Source organism: Cynocephalus volans, chromosome 1 (genome assembly GCF_027409185.1).
Source record: "Cynocephalus volans isolate mCynVol1 chromosome 1, mCynVol1.pri, whole genome shotgun sequence".
Lineage (NCBI taxonomy): Eukaryota > Metazoa > Chordata > Mammalia > Dermoptera > Cynocephalidae > Cynocephalus > Cynocephalus volans.
This window is the reverse complement of record NC_084460.1, coordinates 26,814,058-26,827,744: the sequence shown is the minus strand read 5'-3', so window position 1 is coordinate 26,827,744 and position 13,687 is coordinate 26,814,058. Positions and strand designations below refer to the sequence as shown.

Below are 13,687 nucleotides of genomic sequence, written 5' to 3'. Positions count from 1 at the left end.
AGGCCCTGCCACTCCCGAAGCTTGCTGACCCATTCCCAGGCTCTCAGTCATTAGTTCCTGGGGCCACTCCTCCTGCCCTTCCTCCCCTCCCCGCAGGCGCTGACCGAGCTCATGATCTGCTTCTAACTTGCCCCCCCATCACTGCCCATGGCAGTTCCCGTCCTCCTGCTGCTGAGGCCTGACCCCCACATCCACTGCATCAGCCGGCGCTGTCAGCTCCACCTTCCACATGTTCCTGGCCACTTTCCTCTCCGTCCACAGCCTCCGCTCTGGTGCTGACCTCTGTCCTCTTGGTTGTCCTACACTGACCTCCTCATAGGACTCCCTGTCCTCTACAGTCCATTCTCTACTCAGCAGCCTGAGGCAGCCTCACAAAATGATTCCTCTCTGCTCAAAATCTTCCTGTGGCTTCATCCCCTGCAGTGGAAAAGCCCAGTCCTCACCATGGCCTGCAAGGCCCTAGGATGAGATCTGTCCTCATTCCCTCCCTGGTCCCTGCCTGCCACTCTCCCCCTGGGCACTGCAGCACACTGGCCTCCTTGATGTTCCTGGAGTCTGCTAGCTCAGTGCCACATCCGGGCTTTTGCATGTGCTGTCTCCCTGTCTGGAAGGCTCTTCCAGTAAGCCTGGCTGCAGGCCTACTCTCAGTGTCCTTCCTGGTCCTGCTGTGTGAGCCCACAGCTCTCATACCTCCCACCCCTCCAGCACACCCCACCCATGCTGTGTCCTGCTTAGCATTGTCACCATCTAAATAAGCATGCCATTTGTCCCTTTCATTTTCTAAGTGAGCTCACCCGTATGTGTGTTTGCCTGTTTTCTTTAGTCCTATCAACTAGAACAAAGCATCTCCAACAGTGTCTGGCTCCCAGCAGGGGCTCAACAAACATGTGCGGTGTTTCTCATTCCTGTTTTCATCCACTCATTTCCCCACCCCTCTCTTAGAGTCCTCAGCCCCCTGAGGTCTAATGAATTATTCAGGACCCTCCTCCCCTGGTGCACTGTCAGACCCCTGAGGGCAGGGGAGTGTGCTGCTTCACCCCTCACCCCAGGGCCATCACAGACCTGGGCACTGGAGTCACAGAGACAGAAAAGCCAAGCCCAGTGTCTGCATCCCCCGCCATCCTACCCACTAGCTTACGGGCTGAAGAAAGATAATTTTGTGACAGGCTCTTCAGGGAGGAGGGGACCAGGGGGCTATAGGCCTATAGGAGGTCTTGATCCCACCCAGGGACAGAGGTCAAGGCAAGATGACCTGGGCTGTGAGCCACTTGGCTAGCTGCAGGCCACTCTGTGCCACTTGCTCACCCTCTGTTACCTGAGCTTCCATGTTGGTCAGTTTGTGGGTCTGGGCCGTGGCATGGTTCAAGAGGCTGGGGCCCAAGTCTGGCATGGTGACAGTCTCGTTCTGGACCATGTGCTCCTGGGCCTGCGCCAGCTGTGACGTCAAGTTCATCTTGATATATCTCTCCAGCTGCAGGGAGACCATGGGCTGGTGTCAAGGGGTAGGGGCTGGGAGAAGCCTCCTGTCCCTGTCTTGTGTCTCCAGGGAAGGGCACAGAGCACCCAAGAGAGGCCGCCCTGGCTCAGAGCACATCAGGCCAGGCCAACACTACCTCTTGCCAGGACTAGCCCACTAGATTTCCCCTGGCCTTCCTGCCTCCACCCTTATCCCATGCACAGTTCATCCTCCACTGGGCAGCCAGAGAGATTGTGTTAAACCTAAGTCAGGGCACATCCCTCTTCTGCTCAAACCCTCCCAGGTTCCCGTCTCACTCAGAGGAAGAGCCACAGCCCTCACCACGCCTGCAGGTTCCTCTGCGACTGCGCCTCCCACTGCCACGCGCGTTTCCTCTCCTGTTCCTCCCTCCCTGTGCTGCAGACGCAAGGCCTCTAGGACATCCCTCCAGCACAGCAAGCACATGCCCACCCCAGGGCTGTGCACACGCTCTTCCCTCTGGGACCCTCCCCAACTCCCATCCTGCTCTGCAGGGCTCGCTCCCTCGTGTCATTTCAGGTTTCTTCACCCCTCTTGTCACTCCCTGACTTTACACTCCGTGTGTCCTTGCCCACCATCTGTCTCACCCTAGAATGTTAGTTCCATGAAGCCGGGCAGCTGGCCTCGTCACCACTTTATCTCTTTATCTCTGTGTCCAGCCCAATGCTTGGTACACAGTGGGTGCTCGATAAATACGTGTGCAACGCACTGAAGAAAAAGGCGGGGCGGCAAGGTCAGAGCAGAGTCCCTGGTCTCGAGCCCTGTGCCCGGCTTCCCGGGGCTGAGCCAACCAGCAGGGAGCGGGCACATATCCTTCCCGTGTACAAGGTTTGCGGGTCCGCCAAGCTGTGCTGTCTATCTTCGGGCACCTCCGGCTGACTCCAAGGGTCTTCGGCTGTGAAGTTCCGGGATCCCACGTGCTGATATTCATTTCTGTGGCCCGGCTGCCGTCTTTCCTGAGCAGGAGAAGCAGCGCTGGCACGAAACCAGGATCAGGTTGTCAAGGTGGACGGTGTGTTCTCAGGCCTCGGTGCCTGTGGGTGGAGAGCCGGCTCCCTTCCACCACTCCCTGTCCATTCTGCTCACATGCTGGCCTCTCGCCACCGTCCCCGCCCCTGGCTCTGCCTCCTTCCCTGGCCTCTCACTCAGTCTCCTGCATGTCCAACAGGGCAGCTGCCAGGGACTGGGCTCACCTTGGCAGGGGACCAGGCTCTGGCCACTTCCTCTATCTCTTCTCCCCTTTTCCTTCTTCTTTTTTTTATTATTACTATTTTTTATTTTTATTTTTATTTTTAAATTTTATTTTGTCGATATGCAATGTGGTTGATTATTGTGGCCCATTACCGAAACCTCCCTCCCTCCTCCCTCTCTCCCCTCCCACCCAACAATGTCCTTTCTGTTTGCTTGTCGTATCAACTTCAAGGAACTGTAGTTGTTATGTCTTCTCCCCGCCCCCCCGGTTATGTGTATGTGTGTGTGTGTGTGTGTGTGTGTGTGTGTGTGTGTGTGTGTGTGTGAATTTATTTATTTATTTTTAGCTCCCACCAATATGTGAGGACATGTGGTATTTCTCTTTCTGTGCCTGACTTGTTTCACTTAATATAATTTTCTCAAGGTCCATCCATATTGTTGCAAATGGCAGTATTTTTTTTTTATATATATATATATTTTTTAAATTTTATTTTGTCGATATACATTGTAGCTGATTATTGCTCCCCATCACCAAGACCTCCCTCCCTTCTCCCTCCCCTCCTCCCCCCCAACAATGTCCTTTCTGTTTGCTTGTCGTATCAACTTCAAATAATTGTGGTTGTTATATCTTCTTCCCCCCCCCCCCGGTTTTGTGTGTGTGTGTGTGTGTGTGAACTTATATATTAATTTTTAGCTCCCACCAATAAGTGAGAACATGTGGTATTTCTCTTTCTGTGCCTGACTTGTTTCACTTAATATAATTCTTTCAAGGTCCATCCATGTTGTTGCAAATGGCAGTATTTCATTCGTTTTTATAGCTGAGTAGTATTCCATTGAGTAGATATACCATATTTTCCGTATCCACTCATCTGATGATGGACATTTGGGCTGGTTCCAACTCTTGGCTATTGTAAAGAGTGCTGCGATGAACATTGGGGAACAGGTATACCTTCGACTTGATGAGTTCCATTCCTCTGGGTATATTCCCAGCAGTGGGATAGCTGGGTCATATGGTAGATCTATCTGCAATTGTTTGAGGAATCTCCATACCATTTTCCATAGAGGTTGCACCATTTTGCAGTCCCACCAACAATGTATGAGAGTTCCTTTTTCTCCGCAACCTTGCCAGCATTTATCGTTCAGAGTCTTTTGGATTTTAGCCATCCTAACTGGAGCGAGATGGTATCTCAGTGTAGTTTTGATTTACATTTCCCGGATGCTGAGTGATGTTGAGCATTTTTTCATATGTCTGTTGGCCATTTGTATATCTTCCTTAGAGAAATGCCTATTTAGCTCTTTTGCCCATTTTTTAATTGGGTTGCTTGTTTTTTTCTTGTAAAGTTGTTTGAGTTCCTTGTATATTCTGGATATTAATCCGTTGTCAGATGTATATTTTGCAAATATTTTCTCCCACTCTGTTGGTTGTCTTTAAATTCTGTTAATTGTTTCTTTTGCTGTTCATTAGAATTTAATGGGGATTGCATTGAATTTGTATATCACTTTGGGTAGTATGGACATTTTCACTATGTTGATTCTTCCAATCCAAGAGCATGGGATATCTTTCCATCTTCTTGTATCCTCTCTAATTTCTCTCAGCAGTGGTTTGTAGTTCTCATTATAGAGATTTTTCACATCCTTGGTTAACTCAATTCCTAATTTTTTTTTTTTTTTGGTGGCTATTGTAAATGGGCAAGCTTTCTTGATTTCTCTTTCTGCATGTTCTCTGTTGGAGAATAGAAATGCTACTGATTTTTGTGTGTTGATTTTGTATCCTGCTACTGTGCTGAAATTGTTTATCAACTCCAAGAGTTTTTTTGTAGAGGCTTTAGGCTGTTCGATACATAGGATCATGTCATCTGCAAACAGGGACAGTTTGACTTCATCTTTTCCAATCTGGATGCCCTTTATTTCCTTCTGTTCTCTGATTGCTCTGGCTAATGCTTCCACCACTATGTTGAATAGGAGTGGTGAGAGTGGGCATCCTTGTCTAGTTCCTGTTCTTAAAGGAAAAGCTTTCAGCTTTTCCCCTTTCAGGATGATATTGGCAGTGGGTTTGGCGTATATGGCTTTAATTATGTTGAGATACTTTCCATCTATACCTAACTTATAGAGGGTCTTTGTCATGAATGAATGTTGAATTTTATCAAATGCTTTTTCAGCATCTATAGAGATGACCATATGGTCCTTGTGTTTGATTTTATTAATATGGTGTATCATTTATTGACTTGCGTATGTTGAACCAACCTTGCATCCCTGGGATGAATCCCACTTGATCGTGGTGAATAATTTTACATATGTGCTGCTGTATTCTGTTTGCTAGTATTTTAGTGAGGATTTTTGCATCTATATTCATCAAGGATATAGGCCTGTAGTTTTCTTTTTTGGTTATATCTTTACCTGGTTTTGGTATCAGGATGATGTTTCCTTCATAGAATGAGTTTGGGAGATTTGTGTCTGTTTCAATCTTTTGGAATAGTTTGTAAAGAATCGGTGTCAATTCCTCTTTGAATGTTTGGTAAAATTCTGCTATGAATCCATCTGGTCCTGGGCTTTTCTTTGTTGGGAGCTTTCTGATAACAGCTTCAATCTCCTTTATTGTTATTGGTCTGTTCAGATTTTCTACATCTTCATGACTCAGTTTTGGGAGCTTGTGTTTGTCCAGAAATTTATCCATTTCCTCCAGATTTTCAAATTTGTTGGCATATAGTTGTTTATAGTAGGCTCGAATGATTCCTTGTATTTCAGATGAATCAGTTGTAATATCACCTTTTTCATTTCTAATTTGTGTTATTTGAATCTTCTCTCTTCTTTTTTTTGTTAGCCATGCTAATGGTTTGTCAATTTTATTTATCTTTTCAAAAAACCAACTTTTTGATTCATTGATCTTTTGTACTGTTTTTTGGGTTTCAATTTCATTCAGTTCTGCTCTGATCTTAATGATTTCTTTCCGTCTGCTAACTTTAGGTTTGGATTGTTCTTGTTTTTCTAGTTCTTTAAGGTGAAGTGTTAGGTTGTTCACTTGCCATCTTTCCATTTTTCTGCAGTGAGCATTTAATGCAATAAATTTCCCCCTTAATACTGCTTTTGCAGTATCCCACAGGTTTTGATATGATGTATCATTATTTTCATTAGTTTCACTAAATTTTTTGATTTCCTGCTTGATTTGTTCTTGGATCCATATGTCATTAAATAGTATGCTGTTTAATTTCCATGTGTTTGTATGGTTTCCAGATTTTCATTTGTTATTGATTTCTAGTTTTAATCCATTGTGGTCTGAGAAAATACTTGGGATAATTCCAATTTTTTTGAATTTGTTGAGACTTGATTTGTGACCTAATATGTGATCTATCCTGGAGAATGATCCATGTGCTGATGAGAAGAATGAATATTCTGAGGTTGTTGGATGGAATGTTCTGTAGATATCTGCCAAGTCCAATTGGTCTAGAGTCTTGTTTAGATCTTGTGTTTCTCTACTGATTCTTTGCCTAGATGATCTGTCTAATATTGACAGTGGGGTGTTCAGGTCCCCTGCTATTATGGTATTAGTGTCTATTTCCTTCTTTAGGTCTAATAGAGTTTGTTTTATAAATCTGGCTGCTCCAACATTGGGTGCGTATATATTTATGATTGTTATGTCTTCTTGATGGATCAGTCCTTTTATCATTAAGTAGTGTCCCTCATTGCTTCTTTTTATGGTTTTTAGGTTAAAGTCTATTTTGTCAGATATAAGAATAGCTACTCCCGCTCGTTTTTCTTTTCTGTTTGCATGGTAAATCTTTTTCCATCCTTTCACTCTTAGTCTATGTGAGTCTTTATGGGTGAGATGGGTCTCTTGAAGGCAGCATATAGTTGGGTCCTCCTTTTTAATCCAGTCAGCCAGTCTGTGTCTTTTGATTGGTAAATTTAAGTCTCTTACATTAAGATTTGTTATTGAAAAGTGTTGATGTATTCGTAGCATTTTATTGATTATTGTTTGGTTGTCTTAGGTGTCTTTTGTTCCTTTCTTTCTGATTTACTGTTTGTTTTCTGTATTTGTTGGTTCCTTGGGTTGAAGATAGCCTTTTTGTTTGTTTGTTTTCTCTTCATGAATGCCATTTTTATTATACTAGTGGGTTTTGATTTTCTTGGGTTTTTATGGCAGTGGTAGTTATTTTTCAGGAACCAAACCCAGTACTCCCTTGAGAATTTCTTGTAAGGGTGGTCGTGTGGTGGTGAACTCTCACAGTTTTTGTTTGTCTGAGAAATATACTATTTGCCCTTCATTTTGGAAGGATAGCCTTGCTGGGTAGAGTAGTCTTGGTTGGCAATCTCTGTCTTTTAGTATTTTGAATATATCATCCCATTCCTTTCTGGCTTTTAGGGTTTGTGATGAAAAGTCTGATGTTAGCCTGATTGGGGCTCCCTTATAGGTGATTTGACACTTCTCTCTTGCAGCTTTTAAGATTCTCTCTTTGTCTTTGAGTTTTGCCAATTTGACTATAACATGTCTTAGAGAAGACCTTTTTGGGTTGAATACGTTTGGGGATCTTTGAGCTTCCTGGATCTGAAGATCTGTGATTTTTCCTATACCTGGGAAGTTTTCTGCCACTATTTTGTTGAATATGTTTTCAATGCAATCTCCTTTTTCCTCCCCTTCTGGAATACCCATGACTCGGATATTTGAGCACTTAAGGTTGTCTGATATCTCTCTCAGATTTTCTTCAATGCCTTTGATTCTTTTTTCTTTTTCTTTTTGTCTGCTTGTGTTATTTCAAACAGCCCATCTTCAAGTCCAGAGGTTCTCTCTTCAACTTCCGCAAGCCTGCTGGATAAACTCTCCGTTGAGTTTTTTATTTTGCTGAATAACTTCTTCAGTTTGGCAAGTTCTGCTACATTTTTTTTCAGGGCGTTGATTTCCTTGTACATTTCCTCTTTCAGGTCCTGTATACTTTTCCTTGTTTCATCATGATGTCTAGCTGAGTTTTCTTGTATCTCATTCAGTTTCCTTAGAATTATCACTTGAAATTCCTTGTCAGTCATTTCAAGGGCTTCTTGTTCTATAAGATCTATAGCTTGAGAGTTATTATCCTTTGGTGGTGTACTCTTGATTTTTCGTATTTCTGGTATATTTTCTTTGATGTTTATTCATTGTGGCAGGGGGTTTCACAGTCCACAGGTTTGACACTATTGACTGACTAAGATGTTGCTGTGGTTGCCAATTTAGAATGGCTACCTCAGTGACTGCTCAGTTGGCCACTAGTGCCTTGCATGTGTGGTTGCCTCGGGTCTTGGGCCTCTACTGGGAGCCACCTCTCTGGTCAGCTTGGACTCTGCTGGGCTGCTGGATCACCAGGCAGTACCGCAGGGTGTGTGGTGTCTGCTGAGCTTCCACTTCCCGTGCTGGACTTCTCCCTGTTCCGTTTGCTCTGGCCCAGGCTGCTGGGATGTGCTGAGGCACCGCAGAGCGTGTGGTATCTGCAGAGCTTCCCTTCCTCTGCAGGATGTCTCCCTGATCTGTGCACGCTGAGCCGGGCTTGGGATGGAGCCAGGTGGTGGCAGTGAAGCCTACCTGCTGCTGGATCGCGTGGCGGCAGCCCCCCACAGGGTGTGTGGACTCTACGGAGCTTCTATCTCCCTTGCTGGACGTCTCTGTGCTCCGTATGCATTGGGCCGGGCTGCTAGATCGTGCGGCAGCAGTGTGGTCCCTGTGGAGTTCTCGCCTCCCCTGCCGGACGTCTCCCTTCTCCAAGCGCACTAGGCTGGGCCGGTTTTCTCCTGGACTGCTTCAGGGTGACGTTCCTCCCTTCCTGGAGGCCCCACACCAGAGGTCTAGCCTCAGTTGTAGCTGCCCGTCTTTCTGGGCGTGCAGTGAGTAGTTTCTGAGGCTGGGAAATCCAAAGTCCAGGGAACACATCTGGTGAGGGTCTTGGTAGTGGCGACAATGACCCAGGGGTCTCACATTGCAAGATGGTGGAAGCAGAGAGCTCTTCTCCCCTTTTCCATGTCCACTGTCTGCTCCCGTCCCTTCCTGCCCCTGGACTGTTTGGGAAGGAGTATGTTCCTTTGCCAAATCCTGGAGGGGGCGTGTGGCGGTGCTGGTATCGATTAGAGCTGCAGTTCTCAAATGTGGTCCCTGAACCAGCATCACCTGGGGTCTTGTTAGAAATGCTCATTTCCAGGTCCCACCGCAGACCTGCTGGGTCAGAAGCTCTGGGGTGTTAGCAGCCATCTGTGTTTAAACAAGCCCTGCAGCTGCTTCTGATACGTGCTCAAGTGTGAGAAGCCTTGGTGTGGAGACGGCTCGGGGCCTGAGGACCAGAGAGGCCAGCACGTCAGAGCTCCTCAGGGCCTGGGACCTTCTGGCCCCTCCTTCCTCCCTTCACTGTCACCCCCTCACTGGCCCTCCCAATGCACAAACACGCTCTGCAGCTCCCATCTCAGACTGCACCCACAGCCCCTCCAGCTGCTGCTCCAGTTTCTCTGCTCCCCTCTGCACAAAACTGCTTGAGGAAGTTGTCTCTATTTTCTCACCTCCATCCCACCATCACCTTAAAAAATTAGTAATATTGTTATGGTGCATCTCACACATACAAAGAAATATAAAGAAACTATAATCCATAAATTTGTCTCCTTGGGTGCACCCTCGTCACAGCTCTCCAGCCCTGGCAAGCACCTTCTCTCTTTAATTCACCTTGTCATGTCCTCCTTGACACCACACTCAAGGACCCTTTTGTGTCCTTGTCTTACTGGACATCTTAGCAGCAGTCAAGCCAGATGGCCACTCCCTGTTGTTGGAAGCACTTTGCAGATGCACCGTCTTCTGGCTGTCCATTCCCACTGTCACCCCCTCCCTGACCTTCTTTGCCAGCCTTCCACATGCAGGGGACTCTCCTGGTCCACTGTGGACCCTCATGCTTTCTCACCCTAGGTCAGGGGCACTCAGTGGGAGAGCACAGAACCTGTGAACTTGAGTGAGAAAAAAATTACATCTTTCTTCCACTAACCTGGAATTAAATTTCCTTCAATTATGAGCTTAGGCCACAAACCAGAGCAGTGCTAGCAGGTCCTGGAATTCATTACCAACAGAAATCACAGATATTTTTATATCCCACCATGGTTGTTAGAGTGTCTTGAAATACTATTTTTAACCATCAGGATTTGGAATTATGGACATTATTGAACTGTACAACTTTATAACAGATTCGATTATTAATATTTTGAGTATTACTTCACTATTACTTGGAGTTTACTTTGTGCATTTCTGAGACGGGATCCATAGGCTTCACCTAGAACCAGATGCGAAAGGGTTCAAGGGCCCACGTGCATCAGGGCCCTGCCCCGGGTGCTCACACCAGTGCTAGGACTTCTACACTCCCCAGGCTGATGTGCCATCCCCATCTCCCACCCTGACCTCTCCCCTGAGTGTGCCACTATCTCGCCATTCCCCCTGCGGGCTTCTAATGATCAGCTGAAGCATAAATCCTCCAGCAGGGACCTCTTCATTCTCCAGTTCCCTCCAGTCCTGTCCTGCAACTCCCACCCCGTTCTCCCCTCTTTCCCATCTCGGCGCATAGTCCAACCCAGTTCTGCAGCCCCAAACCCAGACCTCAACCTTGACTTCTCTTTTTCTCACCTGCCACATTCAACCACTAGTAAGTTGTGTCCACTGTGAGGCCAATGCCAATCTCTAATCCATTCCTTCCCCGTGCTCTGGGCCAGAGTACCATCGTCTCCACCCTGTCTCCTGTGCCCTCCCACTTCTAACCCCTCTCCTAGCTCCCCAGAGTTCCGAGCTTGTAGCTGGCTGGGCCCCATGGGTCAGTAAGAATAAGCAGGTCAATCAAGGCTGGTCTCAGACTTGTCCATGTGCCAACAACCTCCTAGAACCTGAATGAAGACGCTGACTCCCAGGTCCTGAGCGTCTACTCTATGGAGTCAAGAGACAAGTTTATTCCTGTGATGAGACCTTTCAGGCATCTCTCCCAAGCCTCTCATTTGCAGATAGACAAACTGAAGCCCAGAAGACTTGCCTCAGGTTACTGCCCGGCAGGCCATGACCCAGAGACTCGTTGCTCAGGGCCTTCCCCAGGTCTGCAGAGGTGGGCTGGTGACTCAGGGTAGCTCAGGGTCTTCTTGAGTGCTGGAGCTCCCTAAGCACCCACATGGGTCCCCACTTGTCCTGTGGCTGCAAGTGGCAGGGTGGGACAAAAACCACCCACAGATGGGGTCCCTCACCCAATTTGCCATGCCAAGCCCTGGGATAGATAATCTGGACCAGATGGGCCCAGCTCAGCTCGGGAGATGGCAACTAACATGGGACTGGGTAGTGGGGGCTGGATCTGACCCAGAAGTCAGGTACCAGCTGAAAGGCCAGGAAGGATCCCAATTGACCCGAATGGATCTACTGTTTCTCAGGCCCCCACCCTCACCCCAGGATTGCACCTGCCCCTTCTCCTTCCTCATTACACTTGGAAATTCTCAAGGCTGAGTTGTGAAATGGGGTCTGACCTATAACCACCCCTCTAGCAGGCAGTGGGACTGGGCAATGGGCCCTGTGCGACCACCCCCACCCCTGGGTCCTGGATTTGAGGTCTAGCTCGGACACACTTTAGCCGTGGGCCCTTGGAGGGCACTTCCTTTCTGTGAGCCTCACTTTACACATCTTGACACAAGGATTGTAAATCCCGCTCTTTGTTTGAAAGAAGGCATTTGAAAAGGTTCTTGAGGGAAGGAAAGCTTGGACAAGCAGGGGTGAGGGGAGGAAGAGAGGATGTTCCAGACAGACAGCAGAGGCGTATCTATGCGTGAGCGGTCCCAGTGGCCAAGGGGATCTGCTCCAGCCTCTTTCTCTCCTGCACTGTTTATATAAAGTGGATGTCAACTGGCCACCAGATGACCTGTGATCCATCCAGTGGATTCTGCCCAGCAATGAAAGGGAAGAACCACTGATGTGCGCAGCAGTGCGGGTGAATCTCAGATATATTATGCCAGATTCAAATGACTGCTTACTGCAGGATTCCACTTATATGACTTCCTGGAAAAGACAGGATCTGTGATTGCCAGGGACTGAGGCCTGTGCATGGGGGTTGACTGTAAAGGGACAGAGGGCAAGATCGCAGTTAATCCCCTCAGCTCCCTGGCTGCGTGACCTTGGGCAGGTGCCTCTAGCTGTCAGAGCCTCTTCTCCAAAAGTGGTATAATTCTGGCTCCTACCTCCCAGGTTGCAGGGAGCATTCTTGAGGATGTCTTACCCACGTAAAGGGCCTGGAGCAAGGTTCCATAATCAACACATGACAGATTCTGGTATGTGTGGATCATGGATCACCACGCAGCTGTTTAAAAGCATGAGGTTGAGTTTCATCAGGTGCTGATCTGAAAAGATACCTCAGACGTACTCGTGGCGGTGTTCTATGTCAGATCCTGGAGGTGGTGGCACGAGTGTATACATTTGTCAAAACTCATGGAACTGTATGTGAAAAGGGTGAATTTTACTGCACGGGTCACTTTTATGAACGGGGCACCGTGTTTCCACCGAACCCTCGTTTGGCTGCTAGAAATAAGTTTGGAGCCCCTGACCCAGCCCCAGCCCCTGCTGGAGCCCGGGGAGAGCTGAGGGGAGTGGAGAGCACAGAGGCCGGGGAGGGCACAGCCACAGGGGCACGGGCAGGGTACAAGGGGAGGGAACAGCAGCGTGGAGACAGGAGCGCAGGAGGAAGGTGCGCAGCAGGAGCAGAGGGCGCATGCCGCGAGGGAGGGGCCCTCTTGGGGTACCTGCCCCAGGAATATTCCAGAAATGAACAACACACAGCCTCGGTGGTCATTCACCTGTTCCCCAAGCTTGTTCAGATGTGCGGGGTCTTGTGGGGGGTGCTGTGGAGGGAGAAGTTGGCACAGCAGGCCAGGCTGTGCCCGGTATCCAGGGTCTCCCAAGGAGGACATCTGAGGGGCTGCTGTGTCTCAGGCATGGCCCTGAGGGCCTCACACATGCAGCTCACGCAGTCCCTGGTTCTCTCATTGTCCCCTTTTGACAGGTCAGGAAAGGAAGGCACTGAGAAGATGAGGACCTGGACCGAGGAGCACAGGCTGTGAGTGGCAGAGGCTGGGTTTAAATTCAGGATGGCCCCAAGTCCTAGTAATCACGCCCTTTTGTCGTCCCCTCTCTCCCTGAGTCAGAACAGGTCGGGGTGACCAATAGCATGTCATAGGAATGTCGGAGTGTGACTTCTGTTGCTGGGCCAATGTAATTTGGCTTTGGTCTTGCCCTGTCTCAGATCACCTGCTCTGGGGAAGCCACCAAAGCCAAGGTTCCTCAAGCAGCCCCGTGGAGGAGCCTATCCGGAGGGCGTCGGAGGCCTCCCCCCAGAGATGACAGAGGATCACCAGCCACATGGAGGCACCTGTCCCCTTGCAGCCGACCCCCAGCCCAGTGGAACCTTTCCAGGAGTACAGCCCCCACCCACATGCGAAAGCAACCTCATGACCTGACCCTCACACACCCTGAGAGATCATCCAAGTTTGCTGTTACTTTAAGCTACAGAATGCTCTAGGGTAATTTGTTATGTCACATAGATAACTAATTTACTGTTGCACCAGACTTTATGGAGGTCAAATACTCTTTCTTCTAGTTCCTGCTCCATTTCCTTGGCAAGTCACATCCCACCCCGCCATCCTTAGGCCTTAGTTTCCCCTTCATGACAATGGGGCCCACTGGTGGCTCAGGAGCCCCAGAGCCATGGCTTGGCCTCTCCTACTCTGCCCTGCTCTGCCGCCCAGGGCCCTCCAAGGCCCTGAGCCTGTGGCTCATCGCAAGCCCAGGCTGTTTGTCCCGTGTCCTGAGCAGCCGGGCCCAGCCCCCCTGCTGCTTCCCTCCCTGTCACAGATTCTGCTGTTTTTCTACTGGGTCAGGGCTCAGGGCATGCAAAGCCAGTGGGCAGGGAGCCCGGGGTGGAGTGACAGGGACCAAGGGGCTCTCGTGCAGGGAGGAGCGTCTCAACTCTGGCCAACCAAGGGTTCCCCTGCACA

At 48.6% G+C, this 13,687-nt stretch overlaps 1 protein-coding gene across 1 annotated transcript in view; it reads right to left on the bottom strand.

Annotated features, from left to right (window-relative positions):
- LOC134371410 (angiopoietin-4-like) overlaps positions 1-13,687 on the bottom strand; it is a 44,138-nt gene that overhangs the window by 15,852 nt on the left and 14,599 nt on the right. The window contains exon 5 of the mRNA XM_063088288.1: positions 1,316-1,471. Coding sequence (XP_062944358.1) covers positions 1,316-1,471 — 156 coding nt within the window. The remainder of the gene's footprint in view (positions 1-1,315; positions 1,472-13,687) is intronic.